The sequence below is a fragment of the Podarcis erhardii genome, assembly GCF_964252035.2.
Source record: "Podarcis erhardii genome assembly, chromosome: 2".
NCBI classification, from domain to species: domain Eukaryota; kingdom Metazoa; phylum Chordata; class Lepidosauria; order Squamata; family Lacertidae; genus Podarcis; species Podarcis erhardii.
The window spans coordinates 2,866,925-2,889,261 of NC_138498.1; the positions used below are offsets into that span (position 1 = coordinate 2,866,925).

Genomic DNA, 22,337 nt, shown 5'->3' on the forward strand with positions numbered 1-22,337 from the left:
TTTGGAACTCTTGGAAACTGACATAAATAGAAAAGCTGTGTTGATTTTTGTGGATGCAGAGAAAGCCTTTGACAACATTTGCTGGAGTTTTATGAAGAGGAATCTTCAAGGGATGGGGGTAGGCCAAAATTTTGAAAACGGTATAGGTGCAATATATTCTGAGCAAAAGGCTAAACTAATTGTGAATGGTATGGTCATGGACGAGATCCCAATTGAGAAAGGGACACGACAGGGATGCCCAATATCCCCCCTATTGTTTATATCGGTACTGGAGGTCTTGCTGAATATGATTAGAAGGGACCAGCTGGTTAAAGGAATACAGGTCGGAACTAAACATTATAAGTTAAGAGCATTTGCAGATGACCTAGTTTTGACATTGCAACAGCCAGAAGCCAGTACAAAAAGAGTTCTGGAATTAATTGAAATATTTGGTCAAGCAGCAGGTTTTAAATTAAATAAACATAAGACAAAGATGTTGGAAAAAAATCTAACGATGGGGGAAAAAGATAGTTTCCAAAGGGAAACCGGTTTGGAAATTGCAAAAAGAGTGAAATATCTGGGGGTGAATTTAACATCTAAGAATGTGAACCTATTTAAAGATAATTATGAGAAATGTTGGTTGGAAGTGAAGAAAGATCTTGATATATGGTCTAGGCTGAGACTTTCCTTGTTAGGCCGAATTGCTGTTATCAAGATGAATGTATTGCCGAGATTGTTATTTTTGTTCCAGACATTGCAAATTTTAGACAAGATGGACTGTTTCAAGAAGTGGCAGAAAGATATATCTAAATTTGTCTGGCAGGGCAAAAAGCCCAGAATAAAATTTAAGATTTTGACTGATGCAAAGGATAGAGGGGGTTTCGCCCTGCCGGACTTAAGACTTTATTATGAAGCAGCAGCTTTTTGCTGGCTGAAACAATGGCTACTTCTTGAGAATACAGATATCTTGGATCTGGAAGGCTACGATAATAACTTTGGTTGGCATGCATACTTATGGTATGACAAGGTAAAGGTTCATAGAAACTTTAAAAACCATATTGTCAGGAAAGCACTGTATAATGTATGGAATCGATATAAAGATTTGTTGGAGAGTAAAACCCCCAGGTGGTTGTCACCAATGGAAGCTAAGGCGGTAAAAAGACTGAACATGGATTCAGACTGGCCAAAATATTGTGAAATTATAGAATATGATGGTGAAAAGTTGAAACTACAGAGTTTTGAGAAATTAAAACCTAAAGTCCGAGACTGGTTACATTACAGTGGTGCCTCGCAAGACGAAATTAATTCGTTCCGCAAGTCTCTTCGTCTTGCGAGTTTTTCGTCTTGCGATGCACGGTTTTCCATAGGAATGCATTGAAAATCAATTAATGCGTTCCTATGGAAACCGCCTTCCCCCGACCTCTTCTGGCGGGCGGCATTTTAAAATCGCCCAGGACAGCAGAGGACTTCTCCGTTGTCCGGGCGATTTAAAAGCCCCTGGGAAGGCAAGCAGGGGGGACAAAGACTTTTGCCCCCCGCCTGCCTTCAGAAGAGGTCCAGGACAGGCTTCGCGGACCTCTCCGCAAGCAGCGGGAGCGCTCCTTGCGGAGAGTTGCCAGCGCGCCCAGGCTTCGCGGCCCCGCCGCCCGGCTTCGGGACATCGTTCCGATGCCAGGCGGCGGGGGGAGGCTTTCTCGCCCCGCCGCCCGGCATCGGGACGATGCCCCGAAGCCGGGCGGCGGGGGGAGGCGTTCCCGCCCCGAAGCCGGGCGGCGGGGGGAGGCTCTCCCGCCCCGAAGCCGGGCGGCGGGGGGAGGCTTTCCCGCCCCGAAGCCGGGCGGCGGGGGGAGGCGTTCCCGCCCCGCCGCCCGGCTTCGGGACATCGTTCCGAAGCCGGGCGGCGGGGGGAGACTTTCCCGCCCCGCCGCTCGGCTTCGGGACATCGTTCCGATGCCGGGCGGCGGGGGGAGGCGTTCCCGCCTCGCCGCCCGGCATCGGGGCATCGTTCCGATGCCGGGCGGCGGGGGGAGACTTTCCCGCCCCGCCGCTCGGCTTCGGGACATCGTTCCGATGCCGGGCGGCGGGGGGAGGCGTTCCCGCTTCGCCGCCCGGCATCGGGGCATCCTTCCGAAGCCCGGCGGCGGGAGGAGGTGTCCCCGCCCCGCCGCCAGGCTTCGGAGGAGGTCCGAGGACAGCGGGGAAGACGAGCTGCGCTTCCCCATTGTCCCGGAGATTTCCCTATGGGCTGTCGTCTTGCGAAGCAAGCCCATAGGGAAATTCGTCTTGCGAAGCGCCTCCAAAACGGAAAACCCTTTCGTCTAGCGGGTTTTCCGTCTTGCGAGGCGTTCGTCTTGCGGGGCACCACTGTATTACCAGATTAATGAGACCTTTAAGCAGGACACGAAACTAGGATTCCAGAAGGAGAGGTCAAAGCTAGAAACAGAATTGTTAGAACCCAATACTAAGAATCTGTCTAGAATGTACAATCTGCTGCTAAAATGGAACACACAGGATGAAACGGTCAAATCAGCTATGATTAAGTGGGCACAAGACATTGGTCATGATATTATGTTTGCTGACTGGGAGCAGTTATGGACCACAGGTATTAAATTCACGGCATGTAGTGCCTTAAAAGAGAATATAATGAAAATGATCTATAGGTGGTACATGACCCCAGTCAAGCTTGCAAAGATATATCATTTGCCCAATAACAACTGTTGGAAGTGTAATGAATGCGAAGGAACTTTTTATCATCTTTGGTGGACCTGCCCGAAGATTAAGGCCTACTGGGAAATGATCTATAATGAAATTAAGAAAATCCTTAAGTGGACATTTGCAAAGAAACCAGAGGCTTTTCTCTTGGGCATGGTAGGCCAAATGATTCCAAAGAAAGATAGAACATTTTTTATGTATGCAACAACAGCAGCAAGAATTCTTTTGGCAAAGTATTGGAAGACTAAAGAACTACCTACTCTGGAAGAATGGCAGACCAAGGTGACTGAATTTATGGGACTGGCAGAGATGACCGGCAGAATTCGTGACCAGAGGAAAGAGACAGTGGAAGAGGACTGGAAAAAATTTAAAATTTATCTTAAAAATTGTTGTAAAATTTCGGAATGTTAAGATGTCAAGGGATTTGATATAAAGAATTACAGCTGTAAAAATTTAAGCTTAAGAAAATTTTAAAGAGAATTAAATATAAAAATGGATGAAGGATTGCTAAAAAAATTTAAAACAAGGATGCAGTGAAGGGGAGGTATGGGGAAGTCGTGTTATGTTTGTTTGTATTTTGTTTATGTTGTAAAATTAATAAAAATTATTTTTTTTAAAAAAAATGAAGTGCCTGCCAGTCAACTAGTAAGAGTTCACTGGTTCCGGGAGGCCCTTCTTCCCAGAGCTCGCCTGAGGTTGTCCAAACAATAAAGACTATACCTGGAACTTCAGTCCTGACGTTCTCTGCTCCAGTCCTTGGTTCCCCTTTTCCAGCTTTCCACCAGCCTGTTTCTCCTCGGCCTGCTCTTTCTGCAAGCCTCTTCCAGCCCAGGCCTACCAACTGTATCTCTCCCCCCCCCCCTCCAGAAAAAGTACATCAGAACAGCTGTCCAAATATACAGTAATACCTCTGCAAACGTCCGCCTTGTCTAGCGTCCATTCTAGAAAATGTCCACAGCAAACCCAGAAGTACCGGGTTACTTCCAGGTTTGCAGCTCACACATGCACAAACACGCTAAATTGCGCTTTGCGCATGTGCAGACGCGCAAACCGCTCCATGCACGTGCACAGACACAGCGCTTTGCCCTGCGTCCTTTTTGGCTAGCGGCTGGGGCTCTGGAGCAGATCCTGCTGCAAAACAAGGTACAACTGTAAACAGTTAACTTATTAAGCCTTGCAATAATGTATTTCTAATGGTAAAACCAAATTACTAATTTTTGATATAACTGTAAAAACTACTCTGAAATTTATTATTCCAAAAATGAAACCTTATACCAGCAAGAATAAGTCTTTCTGTTAAAAAAAAAAATTACATCAAGTCTTACTGACTAGTGATTTAAATAGATTTTATTTAAATCAAATCCACTGTTTCAAACGGCAAATAACATGGTAACTGTTGGGGAAGGCGGAAAGAACTCATATTTCTGCTATCAAGCATGGTGGTTTATTTTCTGAGGAAATATACCATGCCAAAAATCGCTCCCACGGCAGACCAACAATGCCACTCGCACACACAACAAAGCAAACTATCCTCTGTCCCCTCCCCGACAAGAGCAGCACATCGCCCACTGAATTGCCGCAAGGACAGCAAATCAACACCAGCCCCTGCCACAGCTACCAATAACAATCTCCGCCTCACAGCAGCAACCAATCCCATGTTCCCACAATGCACTACCCATATATGATGACCCCAAATTTTGAACATGATTTTTGAATTAAAAGAATAGTCTTACACATGGAAAAGTACAGAAGTCTTCTATCTGACTAATGTGCCAGTTCCCACCAACTGGCAAGGCACGGCTGCCCAAGGTTGTAGCTTGGAATGGCAAGCATGCAGATCCATGTGCACAAACTGCTGCTCTTTCTTAATGAGAGGAGAGGGCCAAGGCCATGCGAATTCCCTTCCATCCCGACAAGACTTGCCTTTAGAGAAAGAGTGAAATCTATCAGGTATCTATGGCTTTAATAGGTGCCTTAGTTACAATGATGTCACAAAGTTCTTCAGAAAGCCACCATCCCATTGGCTGGATTTACAGTTAAACAGCAGGGCAAGTTAAAACTTGAGTCACTTTGGATTCAGCAGCTGTTGAAGCCAGCCAGCCTCTTTGATTTGGTCAGCCCCTTATCTCAAAGCCAGCCAGTCAGCTGCAGACAAGGCAAGTGCTTCCATGTATTATCAGCTAATGGGATTGGGGTGTAGAAAAGGCTATCAAGGAATCTGCCTCGAAAGTAAGGTGCTCTTAATTTGTGTTTGTGGAGGTAAGCTGAAAGACTTGGCATTATTGTTGTCTTCCCTTTATCCCTTTATCCTGGAACCCAAAGTGCTGTGCATGTGGTTCCTATGGTATACCCTCTCTCACCTTGGGAATGACTTGACGCAGCATTGCTTAACTTTAGCAAGGAGTTGCTTTCAAACTGCACCTTGGGACACTGTATGTGGTAAGGCTTTCTGGTTGTGTTTAATTTTGTATGGTTTTAATTGTGGGAGATTATCCTGGGACTGTGAGGGGACCTGATGGGGTGAATCAAGGGTTAATTCCAGCCTGTGGAAATGCATTGAGATTCAAGGAAATGACTAACATGGGTCTTCAGTGGGTCTAACCTTAATTTGGAGACAACCCCATGAGTTTAAAATCTTCATATAGAGAAGAAAAGTAATTCATTACTATGGTTAGTGTTTAACCAGAGATGATGGCAGGATGTTTGATAGTGCAGAGAGGATTGCTAGCATTATTATTCCTGCTGCTGAGTTGGGGGATTCCAATGCTGAAGGAGCCAGGCAAGTTTCTAGGTGAGTTAAGGGGCCCAAAGTGCAATTTTGAAACTGGTTAGCAGTTCCTTATTTGTACAAGTTCAAAATGGAGCACAATCAGAAAATTTAACAAGGAACCAAGAGTTTATAAGCCTCTAATCTGAAAAACAGAAATTAATCCTACCCCCTGGGAGTGAGAACTTTTTTTTAGCCCCCAGGCCAGATTCCTTTGGGCTGCATTCCAGGGGTGGGTGGCCCAAGGCAAAAGCAGGTAAAGCGTTAAAGGTTACTTTTCTCTCTGTCTAGTAAACTAGTTTATTCACACTTGCACACCTCTCTCTACCCTCCCTCCATCCATCCAGCAAGCAAGCAGCATTACTGTATCAGAGTTCCAAGGGCACATTCCAGCCAGGAACAAGCACTAAAGGAGGCCACTAGCAGGGCTGGTTAGGGGTGGGTGTCACACACATCTGTGAACATTTTACAAAAGAAAAAAGAGCATTGTTAATCTTGAAGTGATCAATCTGCCAAAGATATAATATGTGGTAGGTCAAAGCTGGGATTCAGGAGCACACAACTACCACTCAAAAAAATCTGAACTAATCTGTAAAATCTTCAGTTTGTGGTTAAACCATGGGGCCAGCATGTTTTTAGCTGCTTGGTTGAACAAATTAAAAAGCTGAATAATTAATGTGACTATTGCACAGGAACATTACAATTAATGTATGTTTACTCAGAAATCACATTGCATTCAGCAGACTGTACTCCCAGGTTAAGTGTCAATAGGATTGCAGTTTGCAGAACCCTGAAATATTTTGTAGCATTTATTATGCCACTTTGGGGCACTAGTGCTGGAAAGCCAGGATTAATATTTACTGAAGAAACATCCCACAAAAGTCATTGGGGTATAGGCTCTGAATATTTGATGTGGTTCTTGCCTTGATGCATCTGAGGAAGTAGGCTGTAGTCCATGGAAGTTACGCCGTAATAAATTTGTTAGTCTTTAAGGTGCCACAGAACTCCTTATTTTGTTTTGTTGTGTTTTGCTGTAAGAGACGGAAGGGTACTCCTGGCAGTCCTTGCCTCAGTGACTTCAAAAGATCTTTGCTGCCTTCTGAAGTAGGCTTTCTAGTAGTCTGGGAGGGGAATTCTAATCAGGATTTCTCTGCCACTATTGCTTGAGAATGTTTCCTGCTGAGCAGAATTGTTCTGCCCAGTGGGATGCCCAGACTGTGTTTTCAGAGTAACTCATAAATCCTCCTTGTCCAAGGACAAGTAATTAGCAAATGCTTTGTTATCTGGAGATTGCTGCCTTAACTGTGTGGTCTCTACACACAGCAATGATAGCTGACTTTTGCTACTGAAAGTAATGCTGGGTCCTCCTGTCATATTAGTATAACTCCAACAGGCCTTATATAGTCATTCTCATTCTCATTCTCTCTCTCTCTCTCTCTCTCTCTCACACTCACTCACACACACTCTCTCACACACACACACTTTATTTTTATCTACTGCATTGTAGTCCTGACATCCCTCCATAGACAGTGAGGCAGCACACATTCTTCTCCCCCACAACCCCCTGCAGCAATCCTGTGAGACTAGGTTGTGTTGGTGCCAGGTTTTTTTGGGGGGGCTCTTGGGTACAACTCCCTCCCATAGCCTGTCTACCTCCTTGCTGAAAAGCATAAAGAGGAAGCCCATATCACCAGGATGGTGAAAGCCAAAGCAGACTGTGGAGCAGCTCCAAAGTAATTTCTTCCAGCTAGGTGAATGGAAAATAAAATGGCAGAGGAGGATGTTGCGTGTCACTTAGCACGATGTCACTTTACTCTTTAAAAGGCAACCCCAAATTTCCTTGTAACAGCAATGACACAGACCTTAGAACAAGGGGTCAACATTGAGCTATCAAGAGTGTGTTCTGCAATGGCAAAAGCAAAATCCATGCTTTGTAAGGGGGAGTATTGGGGAAAGTATTGAAAATAAATCGGACGGGACTGTAATGCCTACTATGCTGAAATATGATAATTATTATTGTATTGCTCTGTACTGTGAGGTTGGTGCATTCCCAAAAGGGCACAATACAGCTGGAAAAAATGCAAGAAAGGGGCCAATCAAAATGATAGTGCAGATGCTTATGGGGAAAAGCTATATTGTTTGAAGATTCTTTCTTTAGAAAATAGGACATATAGTGGAGGCTTGAGTTATGAATGGTAGCAGAATGGTTGGCAAACATATTCCCTTGCATAATACTAGAAGTTGCCCAATTAAACTGGCATAAATATAGGAGTGACGAAGGTATTTTTCACAACACATAATGAACAGGGATATCATTGCCAAATGTGGTGATGTGATGGTTTTATAAATGGGACAAGACAAACAGAAGTGTATTTAGGGTCCCTTGTGCCCTTGGTAAAGAGCTGTATCAATACCCCCCCCAAAAAAAAACTTTGCTGTATGCCTTTGTGCTGTGGTGCAAGGAGGGGAAGCTGCTTCTGCATTTGATCTCCCCATTATAGCAGTGGCATGTTGCCATATATGTCATACACTCCATAGTAATAGATGAATTTTTTGGTGCCCCCCCCAGCCTGTGGCCAGTTTATCCACCCACTAGGTACACCTCTGTACACTCTTACAGAGGACTAGTGGGTCAACAGCACTGGCATCAATATAAATGTAATCTCCGAATCTTTTAAGCAATGATTCCTCCGAAAACTTTGAGGGGAAGGGGCAGCTAACATGGAGGGCTGTTTGCCTTCATATCCTGGCGGTTGATTTTGAATCTGGCCATCAACTGCTAGAAATGGGATGCTAATAATAATAATAATAAATTTATTTATACCCCATCCATCTGGTATAAATGGGCTAGACTAGGTTGACATGTTGTTTGATAACCAGGGTTCTTGTGCTCTAAACTAATGTCTGAAATAAGTTCAGAAGCAGCACTTCTGAGCAAATAAGCTATCTCAGCAGAGGGTCAGATTCTTAGGCTTCAGACCATGTGTCTCTCTTGTATGGTTTTGCCCTCATGCTTTGTAACATCTCATTCTTAAACACTGCTAGGAGCACAGTACGCAGCCAGTCCTATATTAATTCCATGGATCCTGAACGGCTTGTCCAATGCCCTTATGATAAGAACCACCAGATCAGAGCCTGCAGGTTACCTTACCACTTGGTGAAATGCAGAAAGGTAAGAGGAGGGGAAAAAGAAGGGCATTGGTAGGGTACCACAATAACTTCTCTTCTTAAAATGGTCTTGCCCATCTTGGATTTGTAGGAAATGGTTGAAGTGTGTTAATTCACCACAGAAGAATGAGCTACCCTGGCTCCTATGGGTGAAAGCAAGCAGAAATCTAATTGCCACTTTGTGCATTGGCTCCCTTTTCAAAAGCAGAGTACGTTAGCTCTGATCTGAGGTTATGTGACATGTTGAACATCCAAACAGATGTAAACAAGTTCAAACAAAATTGCACAATGAAGCCATTTGAGCAAGTCTAGAGTCTCCTGTTTGGTACACATGTTCTTCTATTGGAAGGACTCTTAATTTTAACAATTTTGTTTTTGTGACCTTGCAGTGAGATATTGTGTGGTTTTTAATTCTGATAACATGCCCCGTGATAGCATCTTGGTATCACACCTATATCAGTGTGATCACCAGAGTTGCACAGCACCAGCAGAGTAGTCTAGCAAAGCTTCAGAGTTTTCTCCCTTTCGAGCGGTCAGCCTTTCCAGAGTCAACAGTGAAGGAAACTCCTTGACCACAACACAGTTCAGTGTAAAGTGTTTTATTGCTTCAAGACACAAGACAATTCAAACACACTATATACATGAAGTTAAGAGATGCTCGTGCATCATAAACTATGCTATAGTAAGTTGATCTTAGAAATTAAACTGAAGAGATTCAAATATACAAAGAGGTCCACATTTGAGGAGAGATGCACCACTGCCTTTTGCTGCTGAATGCAGCCTTGGCTTTATAGCTGGCAATGCACAGACATACATTCTTTGGAGAAAGGGAGATGGATGAGTCCTGCCAAAGGCCTGTGGCCTTGAACTGTTTCCAGAGGCCCACCAGAGCTGGCATCCTAACTCTGAACAGAAATCAGACATGGGGGAAGACGCAAACCAAGCAGTTAGTGCAATTCTGCACATATTTGCAAATTACACCAGCATTAATCCTTTCCTAAGTAAAGTCAATACAGATTTAGATATTCTAGCCCTCTAGAGAAAAGCAGTCCTAAAAATAAAAAAGGAACTATTCTTCACAAAGTCCACAATGGTTTTTCTGGGGTGGGGGCTTACTAACTGGCACATCTGTTCATAGTGAAAGGACTTGTCTAAGTGGGATGTGGAGTAAAGAATCATTAACTTAACTGTTGTTGTTTTTTTCAAATATACACCCTTTGTTTAGTCCAGGAGTGGGGAACCTGTGACCCTCTAGATGTTGCTGGACTCCCACCATTCCTGCGCATTGACCAGTGGCTGGGGCTGATGGGAGTTGAAGTCCTGCCACATCTGGACAGCCACAGGTTCTTCACCCCTCTGTCTCCTTTCTGTGAATAGGACTGACCAGGTAGCAAGGTCTTCTAGGAAAGCCATGGTGGATCCAGTGAAGAATGCTGGGTTCAATTATTCTACTACTCTTCTCTAGAGATGAATAGATTCTATAATCATCCCATATGAAGCCAACATGGATTAAGTGGGCATGTTATCATAGTAGAGAACATCCCCTTTCATTCTTGAGTGCTGGGTGGGTTTGATGGAGGCCTAGCTCTGCACTGTTAACATCTTTTTCCCAGAACAACCAGAAGATCGCCAGAGAGCTCGCAACATGCCCCTACAACGCCCGTCACAGAGTTCCAAAGCAGGAGTTAAAATTGCACATTGCAACTTGTGAGAACAAAGTTTCTCCAGAGGTCTTGGAGGGTAAGAGAATTGCTCCTGTCTGCTCTAAAACCCAGTAGAGCATGCTGTGTGTATAATATTGATGCTGCTGGTGTAAGAAAACTTAATAACTTGCTGTCTGTAGCAAAGCTCTGGGCACTCTAGGCTGGAGATACATGCTCTGATTGCACTGCATACTGAGCATTCAACTGGTTGTAAAAGCTGGGCTGAAAGAAGTAATGAATGGATGATACTGAGCAGGGTGGGCGTAACAAGCCAGTCCATTTTCCTGAAGTGTGTGATGTAATGGAAGATGGGATTAAAATTAAAAACTAACTTGATTGAAGTACTTACTGGTCAAACAAGTGAAGGGAGAAGTGCTGTAAGGTAAGGATCTAGGCATTATGTCACAAACTATAAAACAGGAGGCTGCAATCTATACATGAAGTAAAGGCAGGCCTGTAGAACTACATTACAAAATTGAAAAAAAATGAATATTGAAGGATGTCTGTGTTTCAGTTCATGTAGCATTTTTGAAAGTGCAAATTGGGTAGATTTGCCTTGAAATTCAAACTGAATTGAATTTATCACCTCCCTAGCCTTTATGAGTGTGGGGAACAGATATGTTCCAGCTTAAAACTCTAGTATACAATGTATACCTTCCACTAAAAATGGTTGGTTATACTTGATAGCCTAAAATAAAACTTCATATATGAAAACTGGGATATTTTGGTGGTGATAGCTATACACACAAACCACTGGTATAGCCATAACTCGCTGTAGCCCTGTTCATGCATTCAAAAGAGTCGGTGAGGGTTTAACTTGGGGAGGGGCACCAGGCGTCTTTACCCTAGGCTTGGGCCCTCGGTTATGGGTGCCCAGTGTGCATGACGTCATGACATCATGTGCAGCGTGATGTCATGATGTTACATGCGCACGCCCCGGCCTGGGAACCTGACTTCCAGTGCCACCGGAAGTCAGGTTACAAAGCCTCTGAGATGCTGTTTGAGGCCTTGCGTGACCTCGGAAGTTGCATCAGGAGCCCTGAAGTATGGGTGCTAAGCACCCACAACAAAACTTTTGTGGGTGCTCAGGCACCCAGAGCCCCCTACAGTTGGCAACCCTGACCCCAGGTATGCTGACTCCACCCCTGGCCTCCCCATGTTTAAGCAGTAAAGTCTGAAAAGATGCACCTGATGTGAACACACAAACACATTATCAAAGCATGGAGCAGCAGCCATCTCTGAAACTAGAACTAACTTCCAAAACCAAGATGCCTTAACTTTTTTCTTTTCTTAATACTTTGACAGTCACTTCAAGCAGAGGTGATCCAAAGAACAGAATCAAAGAGGTGACAGCCTGGCAGTGCCCCCCTCCAGAAGAAGACTGGGAGGCTGGTGAGTTGTTGTTTTTCTTCCACTTGTGCAAAAACACACTTTCCAGGTTGCACCACACCCTGGCTGAATTTGAGTGTGCTTGGCTTACTAAAAGAAAACTGCATTTAGAATATCCCCTCCCCCCCCCCCAACCTTCTAACATGCTTAACCTGGAGGCACCAGCTTGGCGCTTTTGTAAGGAACTGAGCCTCTTCGGCAGAATTATCATGCATGAAGAAGCCCTGCTGAATCGGACAAAGTGTCTAGCATCCTATTTCAAACAGCGGCCTGCTAGATGCTGCCGGAAATGATGACAATGGCAACTCATCCAGTGTCTGTCACATGTTCTGCCTCAGAACATGAAAGTTTACCAGAGGAAGAAATTGCAAAGTTCATTGTCCTGGTCAGATTGTTCCGAATTATTCTAGTGGTCTGCTGCTGAGGAGGCAGAATGCATAGCTTCTTGTAACTTTTATTAAAGCATCGGAGCAGTTTATTACATAAGGGCAATATCATAACAAGACGGCCCCTGGTCCATGGGCTTGCAATCAAAATGACACAAGTTATAAGGAAATACATGTGGACTCCAGAGGAAAACAAATAATATAATCTCAGGCTTAAATTTTTACCGTATAGCATAAAGGTAAAGGGACGTCTGATCGTTAGGTCCAGTCACGGACAATTCTGGGGTTGAGGTGCTCATCTCGCTTTACTGGCCGAGGGAGCCGGCATACAGCTTCTGGGTCACGTGGCCAGCATGACTAAGCCGCTTCTGGCAAACTAGAGTAGAGCATGGAAACACATCGTAATTATTAAATGACCAGCTGGAATCAAAATGGTTATTGGAAAGAGGGTCTCAACAGGGCTGGTCTCCCCAAAGAGCTTAATACGAGTAGCCCTGTCTCCAATGTCTGCTCTGGTACAGCCTAAGAACTGAAGTCTAATTTTGTTTTCTTCTGTCCTCCCCCTTACCTTGTTAATCGCAGTATAGTACCTGCAAAAGTGTAGCTGATTTATAAATAGAATAATGGTGTAGTAAGAGCAAATGAGGGTGTTACAACCATTTGCAGTCCCAGAGCAAATCTGTAACTTTTCTTCAAGAAAACAATTCATACAGGTATTCCAAAGAACATCAGAAGAAACCCACTGCTCTGAAGTGTCACTTGATCCAATTTAGACTCTCCTGAAAGCCCATCCAATCTGGCGTCTGAGTACTCCTGTAATATGCGAGTGACTATGGCAAGGGGGATGAAGTGCCCCGTTATCAGAACTCTGCCTAATGATTTTGTTACTCTCTCCTAAGATGCTGATGAATATCCTGCTCCTCCTTTTGTTTTTGGCACCAGGTAAGACTACATAGGTTCCTTTGTAGCCTCATGAAAATCTAATTGTATTCAGAGCCTGGCTAGCAAACACCATGGATACAAATGCCAATGGAGCAAAAATGCCAACAAAAAATGCCTCTAACCTCTGGAGGCACTTCTTAAGACGCATTCACTTCCAAGAGTAAATAATCACCACTCACTTTTGCTATTAATAAAATAGGAATCTACTCAAGTAACTTTGCTGTTGTGCCTGTTTCCCACTTGGCAGCGTAGGGAAAGTCAATGTAGTAACCATCGTATGTTCTTAGACAGGTGTTTTGAGACTACAATTCCCATTATCCCTGACCACTGGTCCTGCTAGCTAGGGATCATGGGAGTTGTAGGCCAAAAACATCTGGAGGGCTGAGGTTGAGGAAGCCTGTTAGACTTCAACTCCCGTTGGTCCCAGCCAACATAGCCAAAGGTCAGGGGTGATGTGAGTTCTAGTACTACAACAATTTGGAGGACACCACATTGGCTACATCTGCTTTAACACATAGGTGGGCTGATGTTACTTTTTACACACTGTCAGGCTGTAGTACAAACCTAAAAAACATTTATTACTGGAAATTTATCAGTTCAGCTCTCAAATATATTTCATCAGTGGCTTTGCTCTCTGACAGAACTGGCTTTTGTGACTATATTTAACACTTATCTTGCCTCTCCATACACTGAAGAGGACTTGTTATTTTAAGATGAAGAGGACTCGTTCTTTTAAAATAAATGACTAAGGACACTATACACATAAGCCATGGAAAGGTTTAAATGGTTAGCTGGGGAACTTTGACAGCGTTAGTTACTGAACACAGACTCGTAAACAGATGTGCAACTTTAGACACATAAACATAGAATTTCACCTACAGAGAACAGCAACAATCAGTATGTTTTTACCCCTTTCCAGCTCCGCAACTAGAGGTGCTTCCATAGTAATCCCTGTCTATGGAACTGCTGCCTTTTGTTTACTTTTTTGAACAGAGGATCCACTTCACCAATTTTACAGTGGTACATCTAGATGCGAACAGGATCCGTTCCAGAGCCCCGTTCGCATCTAGAAGCAAACTTAACCCGTGTACACGTGTTTGCGCGTGCCACGTTTTGGCGCTTCTGCACATGCACGTGACATCATTTTGAGCATCTGCACATGCGCAAGCAGCGAAACCCGGAAGTAACACGCTCTGTTACTTGCCATGGAGCGCAACTCGGAACGCGCTCATCCCGAAGCACATTCAACCTGAGGTATGACTGTAGTTGCATTCCAGTGTTCTTTTGTTGTCCCCTGCATGGTTCCTCCATCTCTCAAACCTGATTTGTGTCACTTTTTATGGTAGTTGGATTAGCTAGTGTTGCAGTGTGGATGGGTAAAGTTCTATTAAGGCTTTCCCAGTCCACAGTGCCTTTATCTGAAAGCTGCTGCTTTGTAAGTCCTGGCCATTTCATTGCTTCCTCCTCCCACAGCCTGGAGGATTACAGGTAGAATGCTTCTCAGTACCCCAAATGTCAATTCCTGTTTATGCAGGAGGAGTGTAAGACTTTTATGCAAGAGAAATAAATAATGCCCCAACTCTTATCCTGGTCACCCCAATTCTAATCCCCTGCTTGCAGGAGGTGTCAGAATCTAGGAATTGCGTGCCACTAACCCTGGGGGTGATTGCAGAAATAGAACTTTGATCTATTTTGAGAGACTTGGGTTTATGAGAATGCTGAGCTTCCTAACCTCTCCCCCTCCCAATGAGCTGGCAAATTTACAGCACCTGCTTATCTAGTTCACACCATTGTCCAAGGTCAGTCTAAAACTCCAGCAGTTAGAGTAACATTGTTCAGCTGTGCCTTCATAAGACTCTCCACTAGGGCTGGGCGATATCTGGTTTTCAACATCACAATATATCACCAGCTAAATATCCCGATATCTCACAATATATATTTGCGGCGACAGGGGGCCTTGCTGTGCCTCCCCGCGGTGGCAGAGGGCCCTGCCGTACCTCCTCACAGCGGCCGAGGGCCTTGCCGAGGCTCCCTGCAGTGGTGGAGGGCCTTAAAATGGAAGGAAGTAGTAGATTTAATAAAAAATATTAAATAAACTTCCATACAGTGGTGCCCCGCAAGACGAACGCCTCGCAAGACGGAAAACCCGCTAGACGAAAGGGTTTTCCGTTTTGGAGGCGCTTCGCAAGACGAATTTCCCTATGGGCTTGCTTCGCAAGACGACAGCCCATAGGGAAATCTCCGGGACAGTGGGGAAGCGCAGCTCGTCTTCCCCGCTGTCCTCGGACCTCCTCCGAAGCCTGGCGGCGGGGCGGGGACACCTCCTCCCGCCGCCGGGCTTCGGAAGGATGTCCCGATGCCGGGCGGCGAGGCGGGAACGCCTCCCCCCGCCGCCCGGCATCGGAACGATGTCCCGAAGCCGAGCGGCGGGGCGGGAAAGTCTCCCCCCGCCGCCCGGCATCGGAAGGATGTCCCGAAGCCGAGCGGCGGGGCGGGAACGCCTCCCCCCGCCGCCCGGCTTCGGGGCATCGTCCCGATGCCGGGCGGCGGGGCGGGAACGCCTCCCCCCGCCGCCCGGCTTCGGGGCATCGTCCCGATGCCGGGCGGCGGGGCAGGAACGCCTCCCCCCGCCGCCCGGCTTCGGGGCATCGTCCCGATGCCGGGCGGCGGGGCAGGAACGCCTCCCACCGCCGCCCGGCTTCGGGGCATCGTCCCGATGCCGGGCGGCGGGGCAGGAACGCCTCCCCCCGCCGCCCGGCTTCGGGGGATCGTCCCGATGCCGGGCGGCGGGGCAGGAACGCCTCCCCCCCCCGCCTGGCATCGGAACGATGTCCCGAAGCCGGGCGGCGGGGCCGCGAAGCCTGGGCGCGCTGGCAACTGTCTGCAAGGAGCGCTCCCGCTGCTTGCGGAGAGGTCCGCGAAGCCTGTCCTGGACCTCTTCTGAAGGCAGGCGGGGGGCAAAAGTCTTTGTCCCCCCTGCTTGCCTTCCCAGGGGCTTTTAAATCGCCCGGACAGAAGAGGTCGGGGGAAGGCGGTTTCCATAGGAACGCATTAATTGATTTTCAATGCATTCCTATGGAAAACCGTGCATCGCAATACGAAAAACTCGCAAGACGAAGAGACTTGCGGAACGAATTAATTTCGTCTTGCGAGGCACCACTGTATAATAAATCTAATATTTTCAACTAATTTAAAAGCCCCACTGAGTTCAACTAAACTTACTTCTACTTTCCTGGGAGCAAGCCTCATTGAATTCAGTAGGGCTTGCTTGTGAGTAGAAACACATTTGCTTGCACTGCTTACTGAAAAACACCCTCTCCCATCATCTCACATAGCACCCAACCTCGCATTTCAACATAAAGCAGCCTGCTAAATCTTCTCCCCTCCACCCCCCCCAGGGCCCCATCCCACCAATCTCTCCCTTTTTATCAAAGGGAGGGAGGGCAAGCAAGCAAAAGGATAGTTTCCTTTAAATACAGTGGTGCCTCGCAAGACGAAATTAATTCGTTCCGCAAGTCTCTTCGTCTTGCGAGTTTTTCGTCTTGCGATGCACGGTTTTCCATAGGAATGCATTGAAAATCAATTAATGCGTTCCTATGGAAACCGCCTTCCCCCGACCTCTTCTGGCGGGCGGCATTTTAAAATCGCCCGGGACAGCGGAGGACTTCTCCGCTGTCCGGGCGATTTAAAAGCCCCTGGGAAGGCAAGCAGGGGGGACAAAGACTTTTGCCCCCCGCCTGCCTTCAGAAGAGGTCCAGGACAGGCTTCGCGGACCTCTCCGCAAGCAGCGGGAGCGCTCCTCAGGCTTCGCAGCCCCGCCGCCCGGCTTCGGGACATCGTTCCGATGCCAGGCGGCGGGGGGAGGCTTTCCCGCCCCGAAGCCGGGCGGCGGGGGGAGGCTTTCCCGCCCCGAAGCCGGGCGGCGGGGGGAGGCGTTCCCGCTCCGCCGCTCGGCTTCGGGACATCGTTCCGATGCCGGGCGGCGGGGGGGACTTTCCCGCCCCGCCGCTCGGCTTCGGGACATCGTTCCGATGCCGGGCGGCGGGGGGAGACTTTCCCGCCCCGCCGCTCGGCTTCGGGACATCGTTCCGATGCCGGGCGGCGGGGGGAGGCGTTCCCGCCTCGCCGCCCGGCATCGGGGCATCCTTCCGAAGCCCGGCGGCGGGAGGAGGTGTCCCCGCCCCGCCGCCAGGCTTCGGAGGAGGTCCGAGGACAGCGGGGAAGACGAGCTGCGCTTCCCCACTGTCCCGGAGATTTCCCTATGGGCTGTCGTCTTGCGAAGCAAGCCCATAGGGAAATTCGTCTTGCGAAGCGCCTCCAAAACGGAAAACCCTTTCGTCTAGCGGGTTTTCCGTCTTGCGAGGCGTTCGTCTTGCGGGGCACCACTGTAATAAAAAAGCCTTCCCTTTTAATATGGAGGAAAGAGAGCCAGTGTGGGGTAGTGGTTAAGAGCGGTGGACTTGTAATCTGGTGAACCGGATTCGCATCTCCGCTCCTCCACCTGCAGCTGCTGGGTGCCCTTGGGCCAGTCACGCTCCTCTGAAGTCTCTCAGCCCCACTCACCTCAAAGAGTGTTTGTTGTGGGGGAAGAAGGGAAAGGAGAATGTTAGCCGCTTTGAGACGCCTTCGGATAGTGATAAAGCGGGATATCAAATCCAAACTCTTCTTCATTTAAGGGGAACCAACAACATAAACACCACCAGAAAACTCTTCCCCCTCTTTTTTTCACTGGTGGGGGTGAGTGTGAGGAAAGGAAGAAGTGCTTTCCTTTTCTTTGTTTAGTTCTGTGGGAGGTCCCTCCTGGATTGTCAGCAGGCTCTGCAAAATTAGCTGAGCTCTAAATGGAAAGATACCCTGAAAACGAAAGAGTTCCCTGCTTTGTGTGAGGGTTTATCCTCAAACAGAACTTTTGTTCCCTGTATATTGCCTTGTTGAAATGCTTATCACAGGACTTCCGGGTTGGCGCCATCGCCGAATGGCGGACTCCCTCCGAGCTCCGGAGGGAGCCTGCTCGGCAGGGGCTGGGTCCTACCGCGCCGGCGACGCGGGGACCCTCAAAAACCATGGGCGCTGAAACCCATGGACATGGTGACTCGGCGGGCACCGTTTGCGCCCCCCCGACCCGCGAGCGGGGGACGGGGGGTGGTGTGGTGCTATGAGTCCTCCGCTTCCCCTGCCGAGCGAAGCCTCATGCCATTTGACGGAGAGCGCTGACTTCTTCCATTGAAAATCTGGACTAAAAAGAACAACCCGTGAGTAATCGGAAATCGGACTTAAAAGGGGGGGAATTTTTTTTTTTAAATTCGGAGCGAGCGGGGGAGGTGCAAAAAGGAAGTCCGTCTCCCCCCTGTTGTAGAGGATTTAAAGCAAAGGATTTGACAACTAAGATCGAGAGCCACCTTATATTGATAAAGTTATTAATTTCACGATGGAAAATTATAAGACTGTGCTGGAGGAGAAAAGTGGAACGTATGAGCTAAAATGCAACCCCCCCCAGGAACCGGGAGCGATCCGCGAGAGCGCCTGGTGAGGAGAAATAGAAGCTTTGACAGCTGTCAAAGGAGCTGTCAAAGTTGAAGAATAAAAAGAGAACTTTGTTACGAGGGCTTTGCCGGTTACATTTGTTACAATTTGATATAAATTGTTGAAAACAAGGGACAACAAGTTACTTCGACTGTTGGGTGTGATCTGGAAGGAAACTGAGTTACTATAATCCCTCTAGAGGGGCTGTGGAACACTACAAGTATTGCTGGCATGGAATTTGAATAGGACTTTTTATCTCCTGGGAAAACTGCAGAAATGGAACACTATTTTGTCTACAGAGGTCTCTACACTAAAGGAGACAATAGATTTATCTACTGAAGAATGGAAGGGACTTGACGTAAGGTTTTGTTCCTGAATAACAAAGCCTCTGTAGAGGAATTAGAAGCTTTTGGAATTAGAACATTTTTGCAGTGGAGCAGGAAAAGAAACCAGAGGAAAGTGAGGAGAGAGAACAACAAGAACAACAAGAAGTGGACAAAGCTGGAAGTGGGAACATTTGGGACATCCAGATTTGAAAGGTCTAAAGAAATAAAATTGGAGTTTTTACTCTTAAATATAGAGATCTGGATGGAAAAAATGGACCTTCTTGAGATAGAGTCCTTCCAAGATTGGATGTTCGAAACTAAAGACGACCAAAAAGACGGCAAAAGACTATTAAAAAGACGGCAAAGTGGATTTGTGAAGGATTTCGGCCTAGATGTGGGATCTCCTGGATGACAGCAGACATTGATGGACATTGGGGAACGCAACCGGGAAAGGGGGGAGAGAAATTTGGAATCCAAAGGGTGTAAAACTATACTTTATTTTTTATTCTTATTTTCCTATTCTGTTCTGCATATTAAAGAGGGGAACTCGTGGAAGGGAACAGGGATCGATTTTAGGGGATGGGAAAATATCTTTTAACATTGGGTCGATGATAATAAGTCCAAAATTTGGGGTAAGAACTTGCTGAATCTATTTGAAGGAACTGGAATACAAAAGGGGGTGGGGTGGGGAAGTCCTGGAAAGATGCTAATGAAAATAAGGTTTAAAGTGGATGTTTTATTTTATTTTTTATTTTTATTTTTTTGTTATATTTGGAAATTTTCAATAAATATTATTAAAAAAATAAAATGAAACGCTTATCACAATGTTATTTCAATACCAGTATAGCGATTTATCACACAGCCCTACTCTCCACCCCCTCTTACCATCACCCAACCAGAACTTTTTTTCTGGGGGGACGCAGGGGGACGCATACCCCTAAACATTTTAATAATCTTTGTACTTTTGTTCATTTACTGTATTTATTTTCCCCGATTTGAACCATAAAATGGTGATTTTCTTGAGTCAAAATGAGAGTACCCTTAAACATCTTTTTTTAGAAGAAGAAAAAAGCACTGGTTACAGCTAAGGAGTGGCTGGCCTGAGACAACAGTGCTGCCAGGCCCCAGAAGGATAAAAAACCCATTTGCCTCCTTAGCTGTTTCTTGGGGGGGGGGGGATGGTGGTAAAGTATTAAGATTAGGTAAGGCAGATTTATTCTTTAATGATGCCTGCATTATGGGGTGGGTATTTGGCGGGATTTGCCCCGATCTGAATGTAGTGCCTGAGACACTTGGAATACCATGTCATATGGGGATTAACAGAGGATCCTGGTGGTGAAGAATGAATTCTTGGCTTCAACCCTGGAATCTCCTGATAATTGGGGTTTATTGATTGGTCTTCCCCCAAGCCACCCTAAACCCAGGTGGTCATGGCAGCTATGGCGGGGGGGGGGGGGAGGAGAGGAAGTGGTGGTGGAAGAGAACTGATCTGGGAAATCGGGGGCAGGGCAGCTTGCTGCAGCAGGAGGTGGAGACGCCCTGGCTTCTTCACCAGCCTGACTTATCTCTGCCTCTTGGCCTCGCTCCTCTCCTGCTTCTGGAGTTCTCTCTGCCACAGACTCTCCCTGCTCACTAAAGCCTGCTACCTCTTCAGCTTCCGACACCACCACCTCCCAGTCTTCTTCACCTGACCACTCATTTTCCCACCACCAAAACCCTGGGCTCTGGGCCTTCCTCCCTTAGGGGGTTCCCCAGCTGGTGCCTCACACCATTCCTCTGAGTCCAACCAGTCCATGACAGATCAGGATGGAGTTTACTGTCCCTCCATGACCATCAAATAGGAAAATCTGATTACCAGGGAGGAAACAATTAGCATTCCCAACAGAGCTGTGTCAACCTTTTTTCTTGCTGCCACTGCAGAAATATTTGCAGGGGCAGCGGCTGATCTGGTATCCAGACCAAGTGTTAGCCACCCTTGCCTTGAGCTAAGTACACCTGTTTGGTCAGCTAAATAAAGAAAAGTCCTCTTTGAAAGCTGCAGGATTTGTTTATAATGGGTATGTCTTTTCATTTTCTTTTTCTTTAATATAGCTACTCTGGTGAGAGGAGCTAGAAATTTACATCTTCCTTTTTCCTTTTTTGAACGGTAAGTATTTTTTAAGTACAGTAGAAAAAAAGTAAAACTTTGAGGAACTCATCTTTTGGAGTGTTAAACCTGTTCAATTTGGCGAGTGAGAACAGTTGATTAACCCTTGCTGTGCCCGGATGAGAAATCCTTGTATTAATATCTTGCTCTTATGGGACCCTTCTCCCTTCCAACTTCATCAAACTTGGCACAACTGATGCTACATGGATTCAAGAATGTATTAGGGTACTTGTGAGATCGTCTTATCCCATATGTGCTTAATCAACTGCTTTGATCTGCAGTTTTTTGTTTAGATAAGCCTACCCAGCTAGGTGGAATGTTTGCAAGGTGCTTTGATCTGTTTTTAGCTTATCACTGATTTTAATTATTATTTGAATGTTTTAAATAGCTGTTAACTGCTTTTAATGATGTGACTTTATTCTTGTTGTGAACCATTTTGAGGTGCTTACAATTACATTTTATGAAATATTTTTTTTTGTCCTTCTCTCCAGAGGCTCTCCTATATTTTATCAGCTCTGGAAATCTACTGCAAAGGTTTGGGGACCATCCTAATCTACTCTGTCAGGCTACCAATGGCAAAAAAATACTCAAAATGTTACTGCAAGATCACCACAGGGATTCTCCAGAAGGAGCAGCAGAATACATACCTTTTTAAAACGCAGCTTCCTAGAAATGCTTTTAAAAATACTTTTCCAATAAAATTTCTATAAATCCAGTTGCCTGCAATTTCCCCCTTATTCTCTTCCTCCAAGTGGCTAAGCATGCAAGCATGGTCCTTTTATCCTCACAATGGCTCCATGATATTTGGAGTGACTGGCCCAAGGCCATCTAGTGAGCTTCATATATGCATGAGATTTGAACTTTTCTCACTCATCCTAAGTTCAACACTCTAACCCAGGGGTCAGCAAACTCTTTCAGCAGGGGGCCAGTCCACTGTCCCTCAGACCTTGTGGGGGGCCGGACTAAATGGGGGGGATGAATGAATTCCTATGCCCCACAAATAACCCAGAGATGCATTTTAAATAAACGTACACATTCTACTCATGTAAAAGCACCAAGCAGGCCCCACAAACAACCCAGATGCATTTTAAACAAAAGGACACCTTCTATTTATGTAAAAACACGCTGATTCCCAGACCGTCCGCCGGCCGAATTTACAAGGCGATTGGGCTGGATCTGGGCCCCAGGCCTTAGTTTGCCTACCCATGCTCTAACCAATATACCACATTATTCTGGCACTCCCTTACTTAGGTAAAGATAAAGGGACCCCTGACCATTAGGTCCAGTCGTGACCGA

General features: G+C 46.3%; 2 protein-coding genes across 8 annotated transcripts in view; one reads left to right on the plus strand and one right to left on the minus strand.

The window, feature by feature from the left end:
• The window catches only part of NCKAP1L (NCK associated protein 1 like), a 78,794-nt gene extending 74,217 nt beyond the window's left edge, over positions 1–4,577 (minus strand). The window contains exon 1 of one of the 2 annotated variants that reach the window (XM_081851685.1): positions 4,425–4,577. The gene's annotated coding sequence lies outside the window, so the exon portion shown is untranslated. Of the gene's footprint in view, positions 1–3,411; positions 3,531–4,424 lie in introns of those variants that run through there. The other variant, XM_081851686.1, reaches the window with a different exon arrangement.
• LOC309336223 (gametocyte-specific factor 1-like) overlaps positions 1–21,756 on the plus strand; it is a 42,541-nt gene extending 20,785 nt beyond the window's left edge. For 4 of the 6 annotated variants that reach the window (XM_081851871.1, XM_081851873.1, XM_081851872.1 and 1 more), the window contains 6 exons: positions 8,504–8,630; positions 10,240–10,366; positions 11,635–11,721; positions 13,004–13,046; positions 20,987–21,041; positions 21,533–21,756. In XM_081851871.1, the coding sequence (XP_081707997.1) occupies positions 8,504–8,630; positions 10,240–10,366; positions 11,635–11,721; positions 13,004–13,046; positions 20,987–21,008 (406 nt within the window). In that variant the 3' untranslated portion in view covers positions 21,009–21,041; positions 21,533–21,756. Of the gene's footprint in view, positions 1–8,503; positions 8,631–10,239; positions 10,367–11,634; positions 11,722–13,003; positions 13,258–20,986; positions 21,042–21,532 lie in introns of those variants that run through there. The other 2 variants (XM_081851876.1, XM_081851874.1) reach the window with 2 other exon arrangements.
• The last annotated feature ends 581 nt before the right edge of the window (positions 21,757–22,337 follow it).